This window comes from Pyrus communis, chromosome 17 (assembly GCF_041283825.1).
Source record: "Pyrus communis isolate YQ-2024b chromosome 17, ASM4128382v1, whole genome shotgun sequence".
Classification (NCBI taxonomy): Eukaryota; Viridiplantae; Streptophyta; class Magnoliopsida; order Rosales; family Rosaceae; genus Pyrus; species Pyrus communis.
The window spans coordinates 14,722,545-14,738,920 of NC_142581.1; the positions used below are offsets into that span (position 1 = coordinate 14,722,545).

The 16,376-nt window shown below is 41.2% G+C and overlaps 1 protein-coding gene and 1 pseudogene across 1 annotated transcript; both read left to right on the top strand.

The window, feature by feature from the left end:
* The first annotated feature begins 7,498 nt into the window (after positions 1–7,498).
* On the top strand, positions 7,499–8,982 carry LOC148689524 (uncharacterized). The gene is made up of 4 exons (XM_088688491.1): positions 7,499–7,864; positions 8,015–8,093; positions 8,336–8,491; positions 8,567–8,982. Exons 1-4 carry the CDS (start codon positions 7,499–7,501, stop codon positions 8,980–8,982), a joined length of 1,017 nt encoding a protein of 338 aa, XP_088544617.1.
* A 160-nt stretch (positions 8,983–9,142) lies between these two features.
* LOC148689525 (uncharacterized) lies at positions 9,143–10,420 on the top strand (annotated as a pseudogene).
* The last annotated feature ends 5,956 nt before the right edge of the window (positions 10,421–16,376 follow it).

A 16,376-nucleotide genomic window follows, 5' to 3' on the forward strand; every position in this document is an offset into this window, starting at 1 on the left:
ATTTATTTAATTATTATATATATTTATATATAATTTCCATTTTACACAACTTCTTGGAGATTTCTTCTTTTTTGGAGTTTCCGTCTTTTATATAAAAATAATAAATTGTATCGACTTAAATTTTAGTACTACGGAACAGTAGGATTTCTCTTGTAAGTGAAATGTCTTAAATTCGATTTTGGAACTCTTCTTTATTGAGTGTAAATAATATTATTTGTTTAAAATAATAATAATAATAATAAATTGTTTTATTTATTTATTTATTTATAAATTATTTCTGTGATTGATTTGATTTTGTTTGAGAGCAGGTTTGGAATGACCTGGCCAATTATATTTCCTTGGTCTTTGTTTGAGCAGCCACCAAATGAGAACCGGCCGGTCCTTCGGTCCTTCTTTTTTAAGGTTTTATAAAAGATATCTTCCCACTGTGCAACACATTGGAACCCACGTTGTCCTACGTGGCATGTCTGCAATTCACTGCTTCTGCCCCGGTACTAGTGTCGTCGTCATTGCTCAAGATGGTTACTGTATTTTCTTAATTAAAAATAAATAAAATAAAATAAAACAAACAAATAATATGCCAATAAGTGAAAGTGAGAGATCTTAGATTCGATTTTCGTTAAAGATAAATTCAAATCACATTATTGTTAACTCATTGTGAGGCTAAGCTCAATCTCCTCTCCCTTAAGACCATCTCTAATGGTGGCTTATAACCTAAATTTTTCCTTTTTTCCCCCCAAAATCCACTACAACCCAAAACCTAAACCAAACCTAAAACCTAAAACTTAAAATGAAGGCAAATACCGGTCACAAATTTAGCCCACAAATTGAAGTGGGGCCCACAGATGAGAGTGAAAAGTGGGTTGTGAAGCCCACACCACAAAACTCAATCTCCCTGACACGCCTCACGCGCCACAATCATTGCAGCTGAAGGCCCACCCACGTGGGTTGTCCCCTTCTACTGTTAGCCTTACTGTAGCCCAACGGCTACTTTTCTTCATCCAACAGCTCCATTTAAATGGGCCGTTGGTTAATCCAACGATCCAGGTTCAATTTTTTTTTTTTTTAAGTTTTATATTTATATATTTATTGAATCCAATGACTTAGATCGAATATGTTGATGCACAAAATCGGCGAGGACTTTGGTACAACAGAAAGTGTCAAGTTTGTGACCTTCGCTAGATTGCTCTGGTCACTAGTGTGGATAAGTATGTAAATGGATAGAGACAGGGAAGCAAACAACACAAGATGTATGTGGTTCACCCAGATTGGCTACATCCATGGAGCAGAGGAGTTCTCATTAGTTGTGAAGGGTTTACACAAATACATAGGTTCAAGCTCTCTTTTAGTGAGTTTTAGTGAATAGTTTAGTACAAATGACATTAGAGATTATTGTGGGAAAATGATCCCTTTTTATAGAAGAGATTTTCTAGCTATGTTCTGACATTGACATGTGTCGTGTTGTGATTGGCCACTGATATCAACACGTGTTCCGCTGTGATTGGCCTCTGATACCGACACATGTCGCGTTGTGATTGGCCTTCTGGTCTAAGGAAAAGTCTTGTGGGTCCTTGACGGTATACTATTGACTGGTGCTCAATAGTTTCGAGATTAGTCAAGTATGGTACAAACAGTGCTCCCCTAAGTTCCCGAGTAAAGGAAGCTCTTCGGTTGGGGACTTGCAAGATCCAAGCCATTGAGTAATCACGAAACTTCCAAGTATCGAAGTGTGGTGTTGCCTTCACTTGCCTTCTGTCCTGTAAGTAGATGTGGCATCTTCTCTTGGAAGTACTTTTCCTTTATCCAGGAGTGGTATCTTTAGTTGGCGTTAACGCACAAGGTAATGTATCATTTTCATTTGAAGCTTACTTGTAGTTTCGGGTTTGGTCAAGTGCGATACAAACCATATAGTAGGAGTCCCCCAAGTCTCTGAGTGAGGAGATCCGCTGAGGAAGGTGACAGACAAGGTAAGCAATCAGAGTTCCAAGCAATCATTCTCAGGTCGATAGGTTGATCTTGGGTTCCGGCTGGTTATGTTCATTCTCTTTGTCTCTCATTCAGCAATAAGGATAAAGAGAAGAAACAGGGAGAAGAGATGATATGAGGTACTGTGACATCCCACATCGCCCAGGGGAGTGATCCTTATATGTATATTTCCATCCCTACCTAGCACGAGGCCTTTTGGGAGCTCACTGGCTTCGGGTTCCGTAGGAACTCTGAAGTTAAGCGAGAAGAGGGCTAGAGCAATCCCATGATGGGTGACCCACTGGGAAGTTGCTCGTGAGTTCCCAAAAACAAAACCGTGAGGGAATGGTAAGCCCAAAGCGGACAATATCGTGCTACGGTGGTGGAGTGGGCCCGGGAAGTGATCCGCCCCGGGCCGGGATGTGACAATTTGGTATCAGAGCCTAACCCTGGCCGTGGTGTGCCGACGAGGATGTCGGGCCCCTAAGGGGGGTGGATTGTGACATCCCACATTGCCCAGGGGAGTGATCCTTATATATATATTCCCATCCCTACCTAGCACGAGGCCTTTTGGGAGCTCACTGGCTTCGGGTTCCGTAGGAACTCCGAAGTTAAGCGAGAAGGGGGCTAGAGCAATCCCATGATGGGTGACCCACTGGGAAGTTGCTCGTGAGTTCCCAAAAATAAAATTGTGAGGGAATGGTAAGCCCAAAGCGGACAATATCGTGCTACGGTGATGGAGCGGGCCCGGGAAGTGGTCCCACCCGCGCGGGGATGTGACAGGTACTCTTGTTTTTGGAGAAGATAGACGAATTGCACGTGCTTTGTACTTGACTTTCCACAGGTGTATTCTTGAACTGGGTTGGAGGGTTTTCTGGTTTCCTCCAAAGGGACTCCAGAATTTGAGGGTCAAAACAAGTCCGTCAAATCTGGAGTATGTTCGATCCTAATGATATAGGATACTTTTGCTATTTGACAAAGTAGTGGATGTGGTATGGCAAGGCTTTGTTCTTCGACGACGGTGCTAGCAAAAGGCTGTTGAGGCTTCTCGATCTCTTCAATTAGAGCAATGATGCCGAGCTTGGATTTGACTTAGACTCCTTCGTCTGGATTGTACGGTTCCACAGGAAGGGCCTCATGCTGTAGTGATCTGTTCTAGCTCGTCGTTGAACCTTCTGCTTCAATCTTTTGTATAGCAAAAATGGTGCACAACCTTCGTATTTAAATGGCCCTTCAGAGCACTACTTCTTAGCAACTTATCCATGTTTGGCAGCTTCAGTGTAAAGAGCCAATATTGTACCAACTGTTCTGAGGTATTTGCCGAAGGAATTCGTGACCTTGACAACAGTTGAGGATGAGTACTTAAGAACAATGTTAGGCAAGCAACAAGGCAAAGGTTCCGGGCAATCAGTTCTAGATCAGAAGTTTGATTTCAGGTTTCGACTGATTGCATTCTTTCTCCTTGTCTTGCAGGTAAGAACAAGGGCAAGGGAAAAGACAGGGAAAAAGCATGATATGGGATACTCTTGCTTTCAACCCTGATGATATGAGATATTCTTGCTCTGATGTGGCTGGTTGGCTGGGGTATTATCAAGGGAGAAGAAAATGGAGTATTTCGAAAGGCTAGATTAGGAGTGCCCTTTCGGACGTGAGGAAGGGTTGAGCATTTTTTTTTTTGGCAAGTCTGCCTGGCTGTGGAGGATAGAGGTCGACATATATAGGAATTATCCCAACAGCAAGTGGTAATGTTGTTCCTTTACTCTTAGTCGGAGTAACGTAGTGGCCGCTGCAAGATTCACTTGTTTTAACTTTGTCAAAGCACTTTGAAAAAGTGGTCTGTGGTATCCAGAAAGCTGATGTTGTCTGTGAGGATCGTGGACAAATTTTATCCAAAGAAATATGGCTCTAGATGTTCGGGGAACGGTGCCTCTTCGATTTCTGAGCAGGCAATCTTGTTGGGGATCTGGTTCTTCGAGATTTGGAGAGCGGTGTCACTTCGATTTCTGAGCAAGCAATCTTGTTGGGAGTGCTTTCTCGGATGTGAAGAAAGGTTGGACATTTTTGCAAGTCTGTTTTGCCACGGAGCACGAAGGTTGACACACATAAGGATTTTCCAATTATCAAGCAGTGGTGTTGTTCCTTTACCCTTGTGGGTAATAGTAGGGTAGCTGGACTTTCAAAATTTACGCGTCTTAACTTTATCAGAGTTCTTTGGCAAAGTTATCCTTGGTATCCGAGGAACTGATGTCGCGTGTGAGGATTGCTAATAAATCTTACTGAACAAACGGCCTTGTTGCCATTTCTTTTATATGGGCACCAATTGCGTTCAAGAAGTACGTTCAGAGAGTTACTGCTTGTAAGAATTTTTCCCTTATTTTTGTACTTCTGAGACTTAATGTACCTCATTTTTTCTTCATATTTTCTAACAATGTCTGTCCTGTCTGACCGTCGTTTAGACTTGAATGTTGTAAAAGAGGTAGCTATGTCTCCTCAAGATAACATATGGCACCCATCCTTCTTATCTCCTACTGGTCCCCTTACTATTGGGGACTTTGTGATGAAGAATGATATGACCGCTGCAGTGATGGCTAATAATCTTCTCACTCCCAAAGACAACAAATACTTTCCAAACGGTTTGATGAGTTGGCTGTTAAGGATTCTCTGGCTTTCAGTGTTCAGTGTGCAGGTTTTGTGTCTAATATGGCCCAATGTCTATTTGCTCGAACCCGCCAAGTTGAATTGTTGGCGGCTGAAGTGATAAGTCTCAAATAGGAGATCAGAAGGCTTAAGCACGAGAATAAACAATTGCATATGCTCGCACATAGCTATGCTACAACCATGAAGAGAAAGCTTGACCAGTTACAGGAATCCGAGGGTCAGATTTTAAATGATCATCAGAGGTTTGTGAGTTTGTTTGAAAGGCATTTACTGCCTTCGTCCTTTGGGGTTGTACCATATACTAAAGCTCCAAATGATTAACCTCTGGTGCTTCATCTTTCTGGAGTTCTGCCCAGTATTGAGGCTCTAAATAATCACCCTCTGGTGCCTCCTATTTCTGGGGCTTTGCCGAGTGTTGAGACTTCTCCTGAGCATCCTTTGTGAAGGCGCCCTCCTGTTTGTTTATTTTGATTCATGTTGTATGCACGTATTTGTAATTTATCGAAGATATCAATAAATAAGCTTTACTTCATTCAACGTGTTGTGTTAGATACACTAAAGCAACCTTCACTGAGTTCTTTGAATTTTTTATTTTGTTGAAGTTTGCATGTTGAAACTTCGTGGGTGGACTCTGTAGGTTGAAGTAATGCTCCCTTAATTTCTCGAGTGAGGAAAACTTCTCAGTTGGGGACTTGAAAAATCAAAGGCATTGAGTAGTCGCGAAACTTCCAAGTACCAAGGTGTAGTGGTATATGGTAGGAGTCCCCCAAGTCTCCGGTTAAGGGAGTTGACGAGGTGTCTTGCTAGTAGCCAATTTTCCAAACAAAACTTCACCATTTTCCTTTCTAAGTAGTTGCCCAAAACTCCTCATTCATATATATTTGGTATAAAAGTTGTTAGGCCCAAAGAAGGGGAGGCCTAGGCCCCTTTTTTTTTCTTTTTCTTTTTTTTGAATTTTTTTTTTTGAATTTTTTGAATTTTCGATTTTTTTTTTTAATATTTTGAATTTTTGAATTTTTGAATTTTCAAAAGAAAAAAAAAAAAATATATATATATATATATATATTTTAATGGGTGAAGTTTTGTTGGTGAAGCTTTTGTGTTGAAGCTTTTTGTAGGTGAAGCTTTTGTGTTGAAGCTTTTGTATTGAAGCTTTGTAGGTGAAGCTTTGGTGTTGAAGCTTTGTACGTGAAGCTTTTGAGTAGAAGCTTTCGTGTTGAAGCTTTGTAGGTGAAGCTTTTGTGTTGAAACTTTGTAGGTGAAGCTTTTGTGTTGAAGCTTTTATATTGAAGCTTTGGTGTTGAAGCTTTTGTGTTGAAGCTTTTGAAGCTTTTGTATTGAAGCTTTGTATTGAAGCTTTTGAAGCTTTTGTATTGAAGCTTTAGTGTTGAAGCTTTTGAAGCTTTTGTGTTGAAGCTTTTGTATTGAAGCTTTTGTGTTGAAGCTTTGTAGGTGAAGCTTTTGTGTTGAAGCTTTGTATTGAAGCTTTGTAAGTGAAGCTTTTGTGTTGAAGCTTTGTAGGTGAAGCTTTGTTGGGCACCATAAATTGATTTTGCTTTACACTATCTTGATCAAGAGTATGTGAAGCTTTTGAGAACTGTAGTTGATCTCCATTGATGAAGCTTTGTTTAATGTTGAAGCTTTGTTGTTGAAGCTTTGTTTGATGTTGAAGCTTTGTAGGTGAAGCTTTTGTGTTGGTCACCATAAATTGGTTTGCTTCACACTATCTTGATCAAGAGTGTGTGAGGCTTTTGACATTTGTTGTTACCCTTCATTTGTTGAAGCTTTTGTTGGCACTATAAGTTGGTTTTGCTTCACACTATCTTGATCAAGAGTGTGTGAGGCTTTTGACATTTGTTGTTGCCCTTTATTTGTTAAAGCTTTTATTGGCACTATAAGTTGGTTTTGCTTCACACTATCTTGATCAAGAGTGTGTGAGGCTTTTGACATTTGTTGTTGCCCTTCATTTGTTGAAGCTTTTGTTAACACTATAAGTTGGTTTTGCTTCACACTATCTTGATCAAGAGTGTGTGAGGCTTTTGACATTTGTTGTTGCCCTTTATTTGTTAAAGCTTTTATTGGCACTATAAGTTGGTTTTGCTTTACGCTATCTTGATCAAGAGTGTGTGAGGTTTTTGAAATTTGTTGTTGCCCTTCATTTGTTTCTTGATCAAGAGTGTGTGAGGCTTTTGACATTTGTTGTTGCCCTTCATTTGTTGAAGCTTTTGTTAGCACTATAAGTTGGTTTTGCTTCACACTATCTTGATCAAAAGTGGGTGAGGCTTTTGCCATTTGTTGTTACCCTTCACTTGTTGAAGCTTTTGTTGGCACCATAAATTGATTTTGCTTCACACTATCTTGATCAAGAGTGTGTGAAGCTTTTGAGAATTGTTGTTGTCTTCCATTGATGAAGTTGTTGTGTTCCCCCTCCTTTTTGTTTTTTTTTTCTTTGTTTTTTTGGAATGGGGTGAATAGAAAATTTGAAGTTTGAAACTCCCTAGCTTGTGTGGAAGTTTGAAGACTTTCCATGTGGGGCTTTCTAATGGTTTGAATTTTGAATTTATTTGGTCCTGTTGAACTTATATAAGAATGATAAGTCTCCACTCTTTACCTTGCCTTCATTTGCTCATTCTGTAGTAATTTTGGAAGACAGAGTATTCTCTAGTTGAGAGGGATTCCGGCATTGCTTTGCACCATCTTCAGGTTGGTAGTCTTCTCCACTAGATCACATACTTTCATTCTTGTTGAATTGTTTGAGTGTTCATGTATTTGGTTAAGAACATGATGAACTGGTTGAGCTTTTCTTCATGCCCTAGGAACTTCCTTATGTTTCGATCTTTCATGTAGTGATAGAGTTTGTTTCTGTTTGTCGTAGATGTCAGAGTCTGGAAGTCCTAGTGATGAGGGCTCCTCTAGCTCTAGCTCTAGGTTTGAGCTTGCAATGTTGGAGTCTTCAGGGCCTTTGTTGGAGTCTTGTACCAAAGAAACGTTGGATGATTTTCGCAATTGTCAAACCTTAGCCAATATTGGTTATTCTTTCTTCATGTCAGTGGGTGAAGGGGTTGTTTTTGACACCATACCTATATTTCGCTCTGAGTTCATAGCGGACCTTTTAGAGAAAAACTTGTTAGATAACAAAAGACAGCTTGAGGCCCTAAGGCAGTCATGTAATATCCCCCGCAGTGTAGGAATGCGTTTGGTACATCATGAAGAATTGCCCTCTGAACCGCCCAAGGGTCATGTTATGTTCTATACCCAAATATTATTGACCTTAGGGGTGAAGTTGCCTTTGCACCCTTGGTTGCTACGAATGCTATCTTTCATTGGATATGCGGATGGGCAACTCAATCCTGGTTTTTGGGATACCTTGATCAGGTTTTATATTATTTAGATGGAATGTGGGTTAGGTAAGCCTTCCTTCCATCTGTGGCGTTACTGCTATAAGATGCACCTGGTGAAAGCATGCCCTGGTATACCGAATGTGTATGTTAGAGTGAGAGAGAGCGTATTGTCTTTGGTAAGAAAAAGGCGTACTGCACTTAGAAAAATCGTTGGTGTTTTCTTTATAATGATTGGGAGTATGTTAGGGGTCTCACGCCTAAGCGACGTGTTCTTACTCACTTCCAGACTGTAGGTTGTAATGTATCCATTGTTTGCATTGTTTGCTATTTGTTTTGATTTCTTCTTGTGTCTGACATTTTCCTTCATGTAGTGATGCGAGGCAATATCAAATTGTCCGGACAGGAGTTGGCTGATGTAGAGAAGGTGTTAAGAGTGCCTAAAGAGGATAGACATTTGGGCAAGATACGACCTTTGTTTCGAAAGTACGATTTCCAGCCCTTAGTGTCGGAGTGCCAGAGACGAACAAGTAAGTTGTATCCTTCATTTCGCCCCTTCTTTCTTTTACAAAGTTGCATTCTTTACTTTGATTTTTCTTGTTCAGTGGAGAAAGTGAGCAAGAAAGGGGGGACTAGCACCAAGAAAAGGAAAGCAGCCATGTTAGTTCCTATAGATGATATTTTGTTTCACAAGGAAGCTCATAAACACCGGGTGAGGCCAGCCCCTAGACCTAAGTCACAAGAGGAGGTCCTCAAGATTACTGCCTCAAAGAGAGCTGAAGCTGAGGCTATCGGGTGTGCTGCCGTCATAGTTGCAAGTGAGGAAAGACTACTGCTGCCTCCTATTTCTATCATCGATCCCATCTTTCCTCCAACCATGATGTCCATTGACCAAGAAGGTGACCCTAGCTCCAGCCGTAAGAGGAAGTATAAGGAAGAGGTTGGCAACATCCATTGGAAGGATTTGAAGGTTGCCATGAAGCCAAGTAGTTTTTGGTATGTCAATAATTGCCTGGCATGACGTCGATCCACTGTTGACGAGCTTGGCGAGCCGCTAGATGAGAATGAATCAGATCGTGACCGGATGATGAGGTTATTTTCTTATGTAAGTGTTATTCTGTCATTTTTCTATTTTCTTCCCTCTTTTTCTTGGTAGAGATGATCATCTTGTTATGTAGGTCATGACTGAGCACGACGACAGATTATGAGAGGTCGAGCGGTACAAGGCAAAGTTAAAAGAGAATAACCAGCTTGTGAATAACGCCAGAAAAACGAGCAAAGCTTTGGCTAAGGCTATCCTTCTCAAAGATTAACACTTTGAGCGTTTGAAGAAGTGAAATGGTGAAAACGTGAGGCTCAAGAAACAACTGGAGGGGACTGGGAAATAGTTGGAGACAACTATCCTCGAAGTTTCCAAGGTTAAAAGGGAGTTGGATAGTGCCTTGGTTGAAGTTTTTGAGCTAAAGAAAAGTATCCCAACTGAGAGGGATGCTGCCGTGCAGGAGTTCTTAGGTTCTCAGGCCTTTCACAATGCTTTTAAACCTCATTGCATATGGGCGACTAATTTTAAGAAAAGGAAATGGATGGCCATCCTTGAGCGTTACGATAATGGAAGCATTATCCGAAAGTACCATGATGAGATGGATGAGTACCGATAAAGAGGTAAAGCCTTCATCTTCACAGTTGATCCTAGTAGTGAGGATGACCCTGATAATGAGGCTAGTGTCGGTGAGCAGTCTCAGGAGAGTGAGGATGGTTCTGGAGATACCGAGGATGGTGGCGATAGCGATACGGTTGAAACGCAGAGTGATATTATCAGGGGTTCGGCCTCAGATGAGGATGACTCATAGTGCCTTTTTTTTTGCATGTACTTTGAATGTACTAGTTTGTTGTTTGTATGGCATGTGCCATGTACTCTGGATGTACTAGTTTGTTGTTTGTATGGCATGTGCAATGTTATAAGGATAAAGGTTTTTTGTTTGTGTATGTTTGCAACCTTGTACTGTGCGCTTTGATGCTAATTGCTAAGTATTTGTACTATCATTGATAAATGTTTGGCTACGTTTGAATAGATCATTTGTTTGGATATAAGTCATGTTGACATATACTTAAACTTTATTTCATGTTGTAAGCATTCGTGTTGAAGCTTCAAACTTGAGCATTTCAGTGATAGGGATGTAAGGGAGTTAGGACCAAGTTTTCTAAATCACCTCTTTATTGAATTGATGCCAAATGGCCTTCATTACATAGGATGCCGAATGACCATAGCTCAACAATTGTACAGTGTGAGTTTACTTGTAACAGTACTTCAAGTGATCAACGTTCCATGGATGGCCAAGGGTCTTGCCATCGGAGCTCCTGAGCTTGTAGGAACCAGAGCGACTGATGCTAATAACTTCGAACGGTCCATCCCAATTTGGGCTGAGCGTGCCTTCACTCGGGACTCTGTCACAGAGTAGTCTTTTCTTCAATACCTAGTCTCCCACTTTGAAAGAGCGAGGTTTGACTATTGAGTCATAGTTGTTGGAGATGCGCTGCTTGTAGGCGACATTCCTCAAGTGAGCTTGGTTTCTATGTTCCTCGAGTAGATCCAACTTGAGGGTGAGTTGTTTGTCATTTTCACTTTACATGTAGTTCTGGACTCGAAACATTGCTTGCTCAAGCTCAACTAGGACAATGGCCTCTATATCAAAGGCAAGTGAGAATGGAGTTTCTCCTGTTGAAGTCCGATATGAAGTGCGGTATGACCAAAGAACTTAGGGTACAAATTCTGGCCAACAGCCTTTAGCCTTGTCCAGGCTGGTTTTCAAAGTGCGCTTGATTATTTTGTTAATGGCCTCAACTTGTCCGTTAGACTAGGGATGAGCTGGGGAGGCAAAACATAAGTTGATGTTGAACTTAGAACATAACATCCTAAACTTTTTGTTGTTGAACTGTCGCCCATTGTCTGTGACTATCGCATTAGGAATGCCAAATCTGCAAAGGATGTTCTTCCATACGAAGTCTTCTATTTTTGCCTTAGTAATGGTTGCCAAGGGTTCTACTTCGGTCCACTTTGTAAAGTAGTCAACTGCAACAATTGCATAGCGGACCTTGCCCTTCTCTGCAGGCATTGGGCCAATCAAATCAAGTCCCCATTGGGCGAAGGGCCAAGGGCTAATCATAGGAGTAAGAGGCTCGGGATGGGAGTGATAAATAGTTGCGTAGCGTTGACACTTATCACATGAGCGGGATATTCTGATGGCATCTTGGTGGAGTGCTAGCCAGTAATATCCTTGGCGAAAAGCCTTGTGTGCTAGGGATCGAGATCCAGCATGATCTCTACAGACTCCTTCATATATTTCTCGAAAGACAATTTCCGCTTCTGCAGGTGTGAGGCACCGTAAGTATGGTAGGTTAAAACCTTGCTTGTAAAGTTGGTCATTAATGATCAGGTAGCGGGTAGACTTGTATCAAACCTGCTTAGCTTGGACTTTATCATTTGGGAGGGTGCCATGAGCAAGGAATTTATAAATCGGGATGATCCAGCTATCCCCCTGTTGTAAGTTGCACACTTCTGCGACCATGGTGCTTGGTGCTGCCAATAATTTGACATGAATTTTTCTCCCAATCTTGTCTTTTACTGCTGAGGTGAGGCGAGCCAAAACGTCTGCATGACTGTTTGCCGCTCAAGGGACTTGGGTGATCTGGTAGTGGAAGTGCTTGAGCAAAAGCTGCGTTTGCGCAAGATATGCTGCCATGGAGTTATCCTTAGCGTCAAAGTTGTTCGTGACCTGCTTAACCACTAATTGGGAGTCACTGAAGATATTAATTTGTTTAACTCCAAGGTGTTTGGCCAAACGTAAGCCTGCTAAAAAGGCCTCATACTCGACCTTATTGTTTAACGCCTTGAATTTGAAGCAAAGAGCATACTCATTGCCACTTTGTCGAGGGTAGTCAGGATTAGTCCTGCTCCACAGCCCTGTTGGTTGGATGAGCCATCAACATATAGAGTCCATACTGGGAGTGTTGGTTCTACCTTCTGGGCTTCTGGGGCTAATGAAGCCACTGCCTCAGGTGTAGGAGAAATGTCAACAGGATAAGTGAATTCGACGATGAAATCTGCAACTACTGGGTCATTCTCAGCTAGTTTTGGGTGATAGGAGATGTCAAATTCTCCCAGTGCTATCGCCCATTTGATCATTCGCCCCGAAGTATCAGGACTCTGATGTATTTGTCGAAGAGGGTGATTAGTAAGCACGATGATGGAGTGTGCTTGGAAGTAAGGGCGAAGTTTACGAGCATACATGACTAATGCTAGAGCTAATTTCTCAATGTTGGAGTATCGTGTCTCCACATCTTGTAGAGCCTTACTAGCGTAGTAGATAGGTCGTTCGATATATCATCCTTACGAATGAGGATGGAACTAATTGCTGAAGCCGAGATAGACAGATAGACAATTAGGGTGTCGCCAACTTCAGGTTTGGAAAGTAGAGGTGCTTTACTCATATACTCCTTGAGGTTCTTAAATGCTTCGGCACATTCATCAGTCTACGTAATGTACTTCTTACTTCCCTTAAGTGCTTTGAAAAAAGGAGCACATTTGTCTGTGGCCTTAGAGATAAACCTGGTCAAGGCTGCCACCTTGCCAGTAAGGCTTTGGATGTCTTTTGAGGTTACTGGTTCTTTCATGTCCATGATTGCTTTGATCTTCTCAGGGTTAGCTTCAATGCTTTGTTGGCTAATCATGAAGCCTAAGAATTTTCCAGAGCCCACGCCGAAAAATCATTTGTTAGGGTTCAACCTTATTCGATACTTCTTTAGGATGAAGAATGTTTCAGACAAGTTGGCGATGTGTTGGTCAGCATGTTTTCTTTGACTAACATATCATCAACATAAACTTCCATGTTTTTCCCAATCTGTTCAGCAAACATTGAATTGACTAATCTTTGATAAGTTACCCCTGCATTCTTTAGGTCAAATGACATGACTTTATAGCAATATAGTCATCTGTCAGTAGTGAAGGCTGTGTGTTCTTAGTTTGAAAGGTTCATGAGGATTTGATTGTCCCCTGAGTAAGCATCCATGAAGCTCAAGAGTTCACACTTTGCTATAGAGTTTATAAGTCTATTAATGTAAGGAAGGGGAAAGCTATTATTCGGGCATCCTTTGTTTAAGTCAGTGTAGTCAACACACATTCTCCACAAGATCTTTTGAAGCAAGAAACTTTCTTTGGTCGGATTTTTCTTAACAAGGACCATATTTGCTACCCACGTTGGATAATTGACTTCACGGATGAAGCCTATGCTTTTGAGTTCTTCAACTTCTGCCTTCATTACCTCGTATCGTTCAACATCATAAGATCTTCGCTTCTGTCTCACCGGCTCGGTCTTGGGATCAACTCAAGCGATGACAGATGATATCGGGAAAGATGCCTGGCATATCTTTGTATGACCAGGGGAAGACTTCAGTGTTCTCTTGCAAAAAAGAGATCAATGCCAACTGAATGAGTGGTGACAAAATGGTGCCAATCTTCACTATGCGGTCCGAATAATCTTTTGAGATAGAGACCTTCTCCAACTCTTTAGTAGATTGTGCTTGCTGGGTGAAAGAGTCATCTCGAGGATCATCGGGTTGACTGTTACCACCGTAAAGATCCAAGTTCACTTTGTTCAAGCTGGTCTTTATAACTTGGTCATGTATAGAAAATGCTTCTTTGGGTACATGCAAGTGTTGTTGCTTGACTGAAGTGTTGTAACATGATCGTGCACTAAGTTGATCTCCTTTGATGTAACCATTGCCATGGGAGGTTGGAAATTTCATCAGCAACATATGTGTAGATACTATAGCCTTGAGATCATTGATGCCTGTGTGCCCGAAAATGACATTGTATGCCATTGGGCAGTCAACCACCAGGAAGTTAGTGGTGATGGTGGCTGTGTAAGGGCCTATACCAATGGTGAAGGGTAAGTGTATGCTCCCTAAAGGTTTCACGATGTCACCGAAGAAGCTTATCAGAGGAGAAACTAAGTGATCGAGCAAGTGTTCAGCTACATTAAGTGTTCTGAAAGCTTCAGCAAACATGATATTGACTGACACCCCTGTGTCTACCAGGATTCGTCGTACGTCAAAGTTGGCTATGTGAGCCTCCACGATCAGTAGGTCGTTGTGAGGATAGATGATACCTCTTTCTTCCTCAGGGTAGAAACATATTGGATCCCAGTTAGGCTTTTGATACTTGTCTCCCCTGATGTCTTCCACGTGAAACATTTGGTGGCCAGGCCTCAAAATTCATTCATTGTTTTTCATGGCCCTGTTAGAAGATTCAAATATGGGTGTGCCACCGGTTATGGAATATATCACATTCACTTGGCGTTGGTTGCGGTTATCCCTTGGAGGGTGAAGAAGGAATTGATCAATTTTTCCTTCACATGCCAAAGCTTCAATATGATCATGGAGGGTGATACATTTCTCGCCGTCATGGCCATTATACTCATGGTAACCACAAAACATGCCTGTGTTCTTCGTGGACTTGTAATCTGGCTCCCTCAGCCTTGGCTTCGGTATCAAGTGAGCTATACTGGGGTAAATGGTCATGCATGTGGCGTTCAAAGGTGTGTATGTCTCATAACTCGGGGTAGGACCCTTTTTGGCATGTGCTTGGCCCACTGCGTTGACTGCCTAGGGGTGGGCATTATCGTGGCGATACCCTTGGTTATCGCGATAGTGCCCCTTACTCTTTTTATTAAAATGAGACTGATAAGGATAAAAGTCTTTCCTCTTGCCTTGAGAATGATACGTATGTTAACTTGGCGTGGTATTAGGTAGGGCAGGGGGAAGCGTCACTGCTGTTTGGAATGTTGAGGTCTTCTCATTCGGTTGGATCTGGCTTCCACTCCCCATTTGTTGATAAGGGATGTTTGTAAGGAGTTTCCCTTGATATGTCCTTGCCTCGGCAGAGGCATGGTTGTAAGCCTGTGCCATCACCTCAGAGTAAGTCTTCCAAGTGTTAGCATTGATCATGTACTTGAAGAAACAGTCGCGTAGGCTTGCCGTGAAGGCTTTAAGCCTTCTTTTTAGTGGATTATCTTGGGGAAAGAATTAATATTTGTTTGATTTGTTTGATTCTTTTCAATTACTTTTAGTACACTTGACTTCAATGTTTTGATGTTCATGCTGCTGATGAGAGAAAATGACTTCGGCGTAATATGTTTGGTGTTGTCTGTTTTGATATATCCTTTCTTGAGTAGTTCGATACGTGCTGTGTTATCTTTATAAATTGTTGTATGGACGTCAACAAAGGAAGAAAGTCCACAAGTGCTTCGTAGATGTTCCATAATTGCTTTCAACCAAAAGCACACCCGAGTGGCTTCATGTAGAGTGAGTATTTCAGCATAATTCCAAGAAGTCTGAACTAAGTTATGTTTGATTGATCTTCAAGATATTGTGGTGTCTCATACGATAAAGACATAACCCGTTTGAAAACGTGCCTTGTGCAGGTTAGACAAGTACCTTACGTCAACATAACCAACAAAGCAAGAATCAACTCGAGAACCGAATGGATTGTGGCTCTACTCGAGGATTCATAGTGATAGAACAAACCTAAATCCTTTGTACCTTTGAGGTAGTAGAAGATGTCTTTAACATCTATGTAGTGTCTGCGTGTAGGTTTGTTACTGTATCCGTTAAAAAATTAACAACAAAGGAGATGTCATGTTTAGTGCACTGAGCTAAGTACAATAATGCGCAATTGCACTAAGGTGAGGAACTTCTAGTTCCAAAACCTTTTCCTCATCGTCCTTAGGACGAAAAAAGATCTCGTTTTCCATTTAGCATTCGGACCACCATAAGAGTACTTGAAGGCTTCACTTTATCCTCATTAAAACGACGCAACACCTTATAGTGTAGTTCGATTGGTGAACAAGACTACCATTCGGACAATGCTCAATCTCAAGACAATATCAAGTTTTCTCTATATCTTTTATCTCAAATTTCAACTTCAGGTGCGCATTGGTTCTCTCAAGTTCTCTTGGAGGCCCGATTTTATTGACATAAACTACGACAATCACAAATCCAGAATGCGACTTCATAATGAACACGCAAAGGTATAGTTTGTTGTTCACATATACCTGACTAGTCAAATACTCACTCATACGATCATACCATATCTACCCAGATTACTTCAATCCAAGTAGAATGAACGCCTTAATCTAATAGAGAGGGTTTCCGTGGTCTAGAACTATTTGATCCATTAATGGAAATTCTTCTGGAACTTTCATGTAGATTTTCATATCAAGATCCTTATAAGATACGTAGTTACCACGTCCATCAACTACATGTTCAATTTTTAAAGGAATAAGATAATTATTTAATTTTAATGATAAAATTTAAAATAATGACTGAAATTTTCATAAGTATGTTTTTGGCTTTCTTTTA

Coding starts and splice junctions, on each gene's coding strand:
- LOC148689524 (XM_088688491.1), top strand. CDS start 7,499: ATGTCAGAGTCTGGAAGTCCTAGTGATGAGGGCTCCTCTAGCTCTAGC. Junction 7,865..8,014: donor CTGAACCGCCCAAGGGTCAT/GTTATGTTCTAT, acceptor TATATTATTTAG/ATGGAATGTGGGTTAGGTAA. Junction 8,094..8,335: donor CCTGGTGAAAGCATGCCCTG/GTATACCGAATG, acceptor TCCTTCATGTAG/TGATGCGAGGCAATATCAAA.